Source organism: Poecile atricapillus, chromosome 1, assembly GCF_030490865.1.
Source record: "Poecile atricapillus isolate bPoeAtr1 chromosome 1, bPoeAtr1.hap1, whole genome shotgun sequence".
Lineage (NCBI taxonomy): Eukaryota > Metazoa > Chordata > Aves > Passeriformes > Paridae > Poecile > Poecile atricapillus.
In genome coordinates this window covers 178,109,136-178,117,954 of record NC_081249.1, presented here as the reverse complement: position 1 = coordinate 178,117,954, position 8,819 = coordinate 178,109,136, and the positions used below count along the sequence as shown (strand labels likewise).

Sequence of the window (8,819 nt, the reverse complement as noted above, 5' to 3'; positions counted from 1 at the left end):
CGCTCCGCCCTCAGCGGGGCTGGGCCCGAGCCGTCAGCGCCGGGGCGGGGCCGGGGCGGGCCGGCCCCGGCAGCGGGGATGGCGGCGGCCGGCTGAGGGGCCGCGGCTGCCAGCGCCGAGCCCGCCGAGCCGCCGGCACCCGGCTGCGGACAGAGCCGGCGGAGAGCGCCGGCCCCCCGGGCAGCGCCCGCAGCACCAGCGTGAGTTGGGGCCGGGACGGCGCTGAGGGGCGGCAGGCGGGGGGCGAGCGGCGGTGCTGGGGAAATCGGGCTCTGCTGTCACCGGGGGGCTCGGGGTCTGCGCCCCCGTCACTCACCGGGGGCTCGGACCGCGCTCTGCTGTCACCGCTGCGGGGTTGGCCTGCGGTCACCGCGGGGCTCGGACCGGGCTCGGCGCTCCGTCCCCCCGGGGGGGCTCGGTCCAGGGTCTGCTGTCACCGGGGTAACTCGGCCCGGGGGCTGAGCCTTGTCACCGAGGGAGTCTCGGTCCAGGGTCGGCTGTCACCGCGGGGCTTGGCCCGGGGTCTGAGCTGCTGTCGGGGACCGAAGGGCTCAGGATCTCCTGTCACCGAGGGCGTTCGGTCCGGGGTCTCCTGTCACCGGGGGGGATTCGGTCCAAGGTCTTTGCTCTGTCACCGCGGGGCTCGGTCCGTTTGCTTCTCCTCTGAAAAACCCTATTCCCGACGTATCCTAACACAAACAGGGCACATATATTCCCTGTTTATCCTCCTGTACGTGGATTTAATGGCAGCTCCTCAAGGGGCACAGGAGCGGCAGGGAAAGCCTAAATGAGGAGCTGTGTCCTTCACCCCCCTTGGACATCACCCCTGTAACAGCGGGGGCTGCTCTCACCCAGCCGCAGGATCAAACCCCTTTGGAGATCCTGCTGGTCATTATGGAATTACTCTGGAATTCCAGCCATCCTGATGCGTGTGCGAGGTGGAGTTGACAGCAGTGGTAGTCAGGCTGGTAGCGATTGCACTGCAAAAACCATTAAGCTTTTTTCTTTTTTTTTTTTTTTTCTTTTTTTTTTTCTTTTTTCTTTTTGGCTGAAAAACAGGGAGAAAGCATCCTGGCTGACCTCTTGAAGGATTAAAAAAAAATGCTAGAATTGAACATACCTGAAATAAAGAGGAAAAACGGCGTTATCTGTTTTCCCTTTATGTAGCCTTAATGATCTGGCCCAGTTTATTCCTGTTTCTAAGAAAAAATTGCTTCCAGGCAAAACCCTTTTATCTTCAGTTTTGCTCTGCAGCGGGGTTATTGGTGGTTGGGGTGAGCAGAGTGATTTATTTATATTGGAAATGTGTTTCTCTCTAACACTCACATTGCTGGTAGTTTCATGAATGAATAAGTGACAGGATTACAAAGCAGGCACACTTCTTTAAAAAAAATATAGAAATATGGCCAGATTTCATTATTAAACCTCGTGGAAGCTGTGTAGAGACATGTTTTCCATGGGTGTATCCTACATATTTCAGTAAATCGTGATTTCTGGCGAGGATAATGTGTTCTAGAGAAATGATTCGGAGCTGAACTGCTTATCAGATGAGTGGGAAGACCAAGCTATTCCTGCTGCAAGCCTCTGCCTGGGATGGAGACAAATGCCTGTCAAATGTGTTTATTTTTCTTAATCACTTTTATTTTCGGAGGCCCTGATAGAAACTGCACTTAAAGTGTTTTGCAATATAAAAGCCATTTTACATTTGGTTCTGTGTAACAACTGATTTCCTTGTCTGGAGGTGCTGCCTGCTGGGATAACTCTTTGAACAGCACAGGAAAACTGGGGGGAGGTTTTTCAGGGGGGTGTCAGGATCCCCTGGTCACTTGTCCAAGGGACTGCAGGCACTGTGGCTTTGTCACATCCCAAGTGACACGGCATCAAATGCAAAGTTATAGTTTAAATCCGGTTGGGAACTCGGGCTGCTGCTGGCTTGATTAATAGGTGTGAGCGGCTGGGAGCGGGGCGGGAGCCGGGAATCGCTCCTCTGCTCGGTTTCTGGGTGGAGCACGGAGTGTTGGTCATGGACCATGAAGCTTTCACTGATTTAGTGCTGGAGAGGCTGCTGAGGTTTGCCAAGCTCTGCCTGCATCTCTCCTGCCACACATGAGCAGAGCTTCATTAAGGCAGGAGATACGAGCAGCCCTCACCTCTGGCACCTGCTGCCAGCTCAGTTCCACCTCCTGGGAGTGAATAAAATATCCCCCGTGTTGGGGTTAGCTGGGCATGCCCCCCCTCTTCCTACAGTTCTGGGGATAAAGCAAGGCTATTTCAGAGGAAGAAATATTTAGGATGCAAATGGTACCTTTAAAAAGTCTTTTTCTTTTGTGTATATGTGTAATAATTGCTTTAATTTGCTGTTAAGGCCTCTGGAGTCAGGTATTTTTAGGTGGTATCATAAATCAAAGCCAAAACTGAAGAAAAATAATTTAAGACAGAGGACTTGAGATTTATTATTATCCTTAGTAGGTTGGGAAGGTCAGGTTTTAAAATGTGGTCTTGTGGCCAAAATCTAATCAGGTGAAATTATTGAAAGCAGCTTGTGACCAGTGAGATTTTGTTTTAAAATAACTTTTATGTAAGTTATGAAAGAAAAAGTACTCCAGTTTATTGCAGCTTGCTGTTTTCTCTCAGGATTTTATCAGCTCTACAAAATCAACTTCCATAACAATTCCAAAATCGATTCATTGTTCTTTGAGAGCCTTCTTTTGTTGTTTAATTAGAGGCACAATACAGCGATGTGTGCTTGGACAGAAAACTTTCCAAGTGCTTCCTGCACACAGGAGGGTTGTGCAGCATGGGAGCACCAGAGAGGTGGTGAGACCTCCATCCTGGGAGTTTTCAGGACATGGCCATGGCTCCCCTGAGCCCATGCTGGCAGAAATCCCAGTCCAAGTGGGAGGTCGGGCTGGAGACCCCCCACCATCTGTTCCTTCTTTACACAAAAAGGAAAGCAGCTTGAAGAGGACTGTTGGGCTAGAGGCAAGGATCCAGCAGCTCAGGACATAAGTATCAGGTTAAAGCAGTTCAGTATTCAAGTATTTATTGAATAAATAAGTACATTTATGGTTTTGATTCTCCTATTGGCATTATTGATTAGACATATGGTGAGGCTGTCTCTGTCTTATCACAGCTGTGGGTTGCAGCCTACCCCTGGCTAGGAGGGAATGTTGTTATCCCTCCAAACAGCAGCTGGATATTGTTTTCAGTCTAGGCTTGAAGTCTCAGGTTTGAGGCATCAGCTTGTGAAAGAAAAAGCACCCTGTCTGCAGACAAGAGAGAGGAACCTCTGAAGGATGGAGCTGGGCACAGCACAAAACCAACAGCAAAAGCCACCCAGCTCTCTGCCTGTCCTCAGGGGCTGTAGCTGTGACAGTGTTGGGTAACCTTGGACTACCAGCCAGGTCTTGTGGCCCAAAGTGAACTCTGTTCATCCCCCCATGTGTCTTTATCTTTGCTGTTTCCGTAGGCAAAAGGGTTTCCAGCATAAGGGTTTTGTAAAATCTGCCGTCATCAGAAGTGCCTGAGGTGTCCCTGTGCAGGACGAGGCTTTTCAGGCAGGACACTCATTATTCCTCCCAAAAGAAGCTCAGGCCTGATGCGTGTGAGCTGCACAGCACTGGACTCCTCCATTTAACCTTCCCCTCTAGGGAAAAGAACACTTTGTGTTCCCTCTCTTTTATCCTTGCCCTCCTGTCCTGCTCTTCCAGCAGCGCTCCAGCCGTTAATGGAAGTACGTGGCATTTCCCTTGGATGCTGCTTTAGATGGATGGCCCGAAGTGGTAATAGAGCACTGAATGCCTTCCCTGCCCTTTCTGCCTTTTTCTTTCTGACACTTTAATTATTTTTGGTCCCTGTTTTATTGGTGGGGCTGTGAATTACTGATCCAGAAGGGTGTGAAGGTGTGATCCCTCGCTGTAATGCCAAGCAGTGGGATTTGGGAGGCAGCACACAGACGTTTGTAACACACAGTCAGGTTCAAACCTGGCTTTAGTAGGATGACATCTTTTTTTTTTCTTCATTTGTTCCCTGCTCTTTTCACAGCTCTAGTGTTCTGTCTGATTAGCAATTCCTGCTCTGACGTGGCAGAAGCAGCGCCTGGGCTCCAGCAGCCCTTCAAACCCCAGGGAAGCAGCTCTGGCTAATGGTGCATGGCTTTGCAGCATCACGTGCTGCTTCCCCAGCTTCTCTTTCAGGGTTCAGGTACCACTAATGATTCATGACAGGAGAAAGGTACAAAGGAGAAGGTGGTGTTACAGCTCAATACAACAGCAGCCCAGAAATTCCATAAAACCCAAGCTTCTTTCAGTTGGAAGGCTGAAGTTGGGAGATAACAGGCACTTCTGGGTTTTGTATGTTTTGCAGTTTTTAATTAAAAGCCTGTATTCTGCATGTTCTTATTCCTTATATGGGCTGGATGAGCAGAATGAGATAATTGAAGGTTTCAAAAGCAATTACAAACTGTCATATCCTAATTTTTAAGTACTTGACTTTGCAACCTCAGTGATATCTCTCTGTCCAATTAAAAATCCCATATATAGACAATTAATGTATTTTACTACAGGATGAATCTAAAAACTTTTTGTCTTCAGTGACTTCAGATTATCACCAGGGTAAATGAGATTGCTTTTTTCCCTCTTTTTTTTTGAATTGTGGAGAAAATTCAGTGCTCCACTCTAGGTATTTCTGGATGAAAAATATCAATGTTCCAAAAGCAGTCAATGAATCCTGGTCTAAATAAAGATCTTTTGAGTCTCACATGCAAATGTTTTCTTTCTCCTGTCTTCATTGTGTCTTGCCATGCTTTCACTGGAAAGCAATTTGCAAAAACCTGAGAGAAGAAAAATCAATCTTTAGTTTAATCTTTGATTTGTAATGGCTGAAATATGGACCCTTTCCTGTGATTACTCTTGGTACCAGTGAGGTGATATTCATCTGCATTGCTCTAATGCCATTTTTCTTCTCAACATTTTTCCAACATTGAACCTATCTTACTTTCATTCTACATTTCTGCATCTCCTCCCTTCCCCTGCCTTTTCCTTTCCCCCACATCTCTCAGATCTGTGGGTTTTAAATAAGGAATGCCATGTGAAAAATTCCTGGGTGAAAGTTCCATCTGGGATGCATTTGGCCCACAGATTGCATGTGAGCCTTTTGGCAAGGCTGTCTTGTTCTTTTACTGAAAGCAGAGGCTCGAACTCAGCCTGCGCAGCCCCGGGGGACTGCAGAGAGGTTGTGTCATGCTGGCTAATCCTGATGATGAGAATGGATTGAATGGAGAGAGGAAGTGGATGCCCTTTTCTTTTCCTGCTTAGTCTTTACCATGTCAATTAGCTGTAAAAAAATCCAAAACCCCAAAACAACACGACAGAAAAACCCACAGCCAAAAAAATACCCCAGTGCAATAGAGGAGCTGTGCATGGTTTTGGTGCAGAAGCATCACAGAATCATAGAATATCCTGATTATGATAAGTGATGGGAAATATTTCTACATCCTGCCATGCCTCAGGGGGTATAGCATCCATACCATATTGCTATCTACGTATCTTGAAAAAATCCTGCTCCACTTTCAACTGAGTAATCAAAAGAGGATTTTTTTCATCTTTTTTTCAAAGTGCAGCAGTCAAAAGGAAACCTCTTATCTATTTGAGAATTCAATATACCTTTGGAAACAAAAGAAAATGAAATCAGCAACCGTAGGTCTCAAAGCAACACTGATTTTAATAATGTAAACTTCCTTCTCTAATGAGCAATAAGCAGTTCCATCTTTCACGGCCTTTTAAAATTGCTTTTAGTAAGGGGCTGGATTGTTTTAATCCTTTTCAGTATGTAAAGCCCCAGATATTTCAATCCCTTAGGGCCTCACTTATTTCGTAGCTCTCTTCCTTTGAAAAGGCAGAGGAAAACAGCTTTCAGAAACTGACAGAATCTGTGACTGATAAAATTTAGGTTTGTTTTTTTTTTTTTTTATCCTGAAAGTGACCCAAAAGTGTCAGTTAAGAAAAAGATCTCTGGCATCCCACCCTGTGGATTAGTAGCAAACAGGCATATCATCTAGGTACAGTAGCTCTTTGTACTCTGACCTACTTGTTTCTGTTCTGGTTTGTTCCTTCTTGAAAGGTTATTTGGAAGAGATGCAGAATTTGCTCCATAAACAGCTAAAGCAGTATCACCTGCCCCAAGAAAGGTTTCCTTTTGAAATGGGCCCTGGCACAATGGGGTTGCCAACACCTAAAACGTTCTGCTCTGCTGCATAATCAGAATGAAAACCCAACAAATCAGATAGTTTTTTTTCTGGAGGATGCTTTTCCCAAGGAAGGGCTAAGAGAGCTTTTTCTGGAATCAGGCTGGTATTTGTGGGGTGTGCTACTGAATTCACCTCAATCACATGATTTTCACATGGTCAGTAATTAATTGTCCCTGTTGTCCTGTATCCACCAAGCACTGCTGCTGCTGCACTGTGTGTGTGCATAGCAGTTAACTGAGCTGTGTTTTCTTTTTCCTTAGATATTTCCAGAAAGTGCCTCAAGGAAGCTTCCTTATGTAGAAAAACCCCACAAGAAGCACAGTGTGAGCTTCCTGGCAACTTGTGAAGCAAAGCTGTCACAATGGCAGAAAACAAGGACAGCAGTGCGAAAAACGCGGATGTGAGGCCCAAAAGCAGCCGGAGCAGAAGCGCAGACAGAAAGGATGGATATGTCTGGAGTGGGAAGAAACTCTCCTGGTCCAAGAAAAGTGAGCACTGTCCTGATGTTGAAACAGCAAATGCTGCAGGAAGGTCGGGGACTAATTTAAGGAGCCAAGAGAGGAAGTACAGCTGCTCATCCATCGAGCTGGATCTAGACCGGTCCTGTGGCCACAGGTTTTTGGGCCGGTCTCTCAAACAGAAGCTGCAGGATGCTGTGGGTCAGTGCTTTCCCATAAAGAACTGCAGCAGCCGGCACGCCTCCGGTCTGCCATCCAAAAGGAAAATCCATATCAGCGAGCTGATGCTGGATAAGTGTCCTTTCCCTCCGCGCTCGGAGCTGGCTTTCCGCTGGCACTTGATCAAAAGGCACACGGCCCCTATAAGTCCAAAGGCAGAAGAGTGGATAATTGCTGATTTATCCCAGCACGAGGAAAGGGAGGATCAGCTGCGAGATGAGGACATTGCCAACGGGGGAATGGACTCTCCCTCCCCGTCCTGTGACTTCACGGACAGCAGTTCCTCTCGGGGTGAGCCGAGGCCTGAGCTGGTGACAGGTAAGGTGGCAAGGAGCAGTAGAGATGAGAGCGACATGGACTCCGATGATGAAGTCATAACTCTGTGCACAAGTTCTCGAAAACGAAACAAGCCCAAGTGGGAAACGGATGACGAGCTGCTACGGATGGAAACGCCCCCGAAATATCACACCCAGATCGATTATGTCCATTGCCTAGTGCCAGACCTCCTCCAGATCAACAACAATCCCTGCTACTGGGGAGTCATGGATAAATACGCAGCTGAGGCGCTGCTGGAAGGAAAGCCAGAGGGAACGTTTCTGTTGAGAGACTCTGCCCAGGAGGACTATTTGTTCTCCGTGAGCTTCAGGCGCTACAGTCGCTCCCTCCACGCCCGGATAGAGCAGTGGAATCACAACTTCAGCTTTGATGCCCATGATCCCTGTGTCTTCCATTCTCCTGACATCACGGGACTCCTAGAACACTACAAAGATCCGAGTTCCTGTATGTTCTTTGAACCACTTTTATCCACTCCCCTGAACAGGACCTTTCCCTTCTCTCTCCAGCATATATGTAGAACAGTCATTTGCAACTGTACAACTTACGATGGTATCGATGCACTTCCCATTCCTCCCTCGGTGAAGCTGTATCTGAAGGAATATCATTATAAGTCAAAAGTTAGAGTGCTCAGGATTGATGTACCAGAGCAGCAAAGCTAGAAAATATTTTTGTGAAAGAAATTTTCTCTGAACAGACAATAGTATGTTCAATCTCTTTTCCTTCTAGGTTTTTTGGTGGTTTTTTTTTTAATAGCAACTTGATTATTTTTTTCTTTTTCTGCATATTATTTACCACCCAAACTTGTCTCTGTTTAAATGTACTTTTGAGTCTTCACAGCTCTCTTTTTTAGAAATTATATTCATTGTGGGCTTTTGGAACAGTCCCTAGGCTAGAGTTTTATGGAATTCCAGGTAGGCTTTCTGGTATTTCTATAGATGGATAGTCATTAGATCTAAAACCCCCTGAAAATCAGTTTTGAACTTGATCTGTCTTTTCTATTGTAGTTGACACGTGTTGCTGACATGATTTAAATAATTCACTGTTAACTAAAGATTGACTCATCTGTATTTTCTGCATTTCTTTTAAAATGAGTGCTCTAGCTTCTGTGTGTGTGTGTGTCTGTCCATCCCAATCCACTGCAGTAAATTCGTCAGTCTATTTCTAACATTACTATTCCAAGCAAAATGAAGTTTGAAAGAGGATATGATCTTTCTATAAATATATCAGGGGACTAAATACCAGGGAGAGGAAAAACAATTCAAGTAAAGGACAACACTCAGTGCAGGAACAAACATGTATAAACTGGTCCTGAAAAGATTTTGGTTGGAGAGGAGGAAGACTCATCGTCGTCAGAGCAGCAGGGTTCTGGAAGAGCTTTTCATTTTGTATAATAGCAGTAAAAATCAAACTGCTCATAAACTGGGATTTGATCAGTGTCTGGAAGAGATAATCTTGTAGTTACTTATGATAGATGGGACTTGGACTTGGGAGCTCTGTTTCTGTGTTTCTGTTGCATTATATGAAATACCCAGTTTTTGCTGTAGGAGCTGCCACTGCTT

At 46.2% G+C, this 8,819-nt stretch overlaps 1 protein-coding gene across 1 annotated transcript; it reads left to right on the top strand.

The window, feature by feature from the left end:
* Positions 1-59: 59 nt before the first annotated feature.
* On the top strand, positions 60-8,361 carry SOCS4 (suppressor of cytokine signaling 4). The gene is made up of 2 exons (XM_058829056.1): positions 60-200; positions 6,508-8,361. The coding sequence occupies exon 2, from the start codon at positions 6,609-6,611 to the stop codon at positions 7,917-7,919; it is 1,311 nt and encodes a 436-aa protein (XP_058685039.1). The 5' UTR covers positions 60-200; positions 6,508-6,608; the 3' UTR covers positions 7,920-8,361.
* The last annotated feature ends 458 nt before the right edge of the window (positions 8,362-8,819 follow it).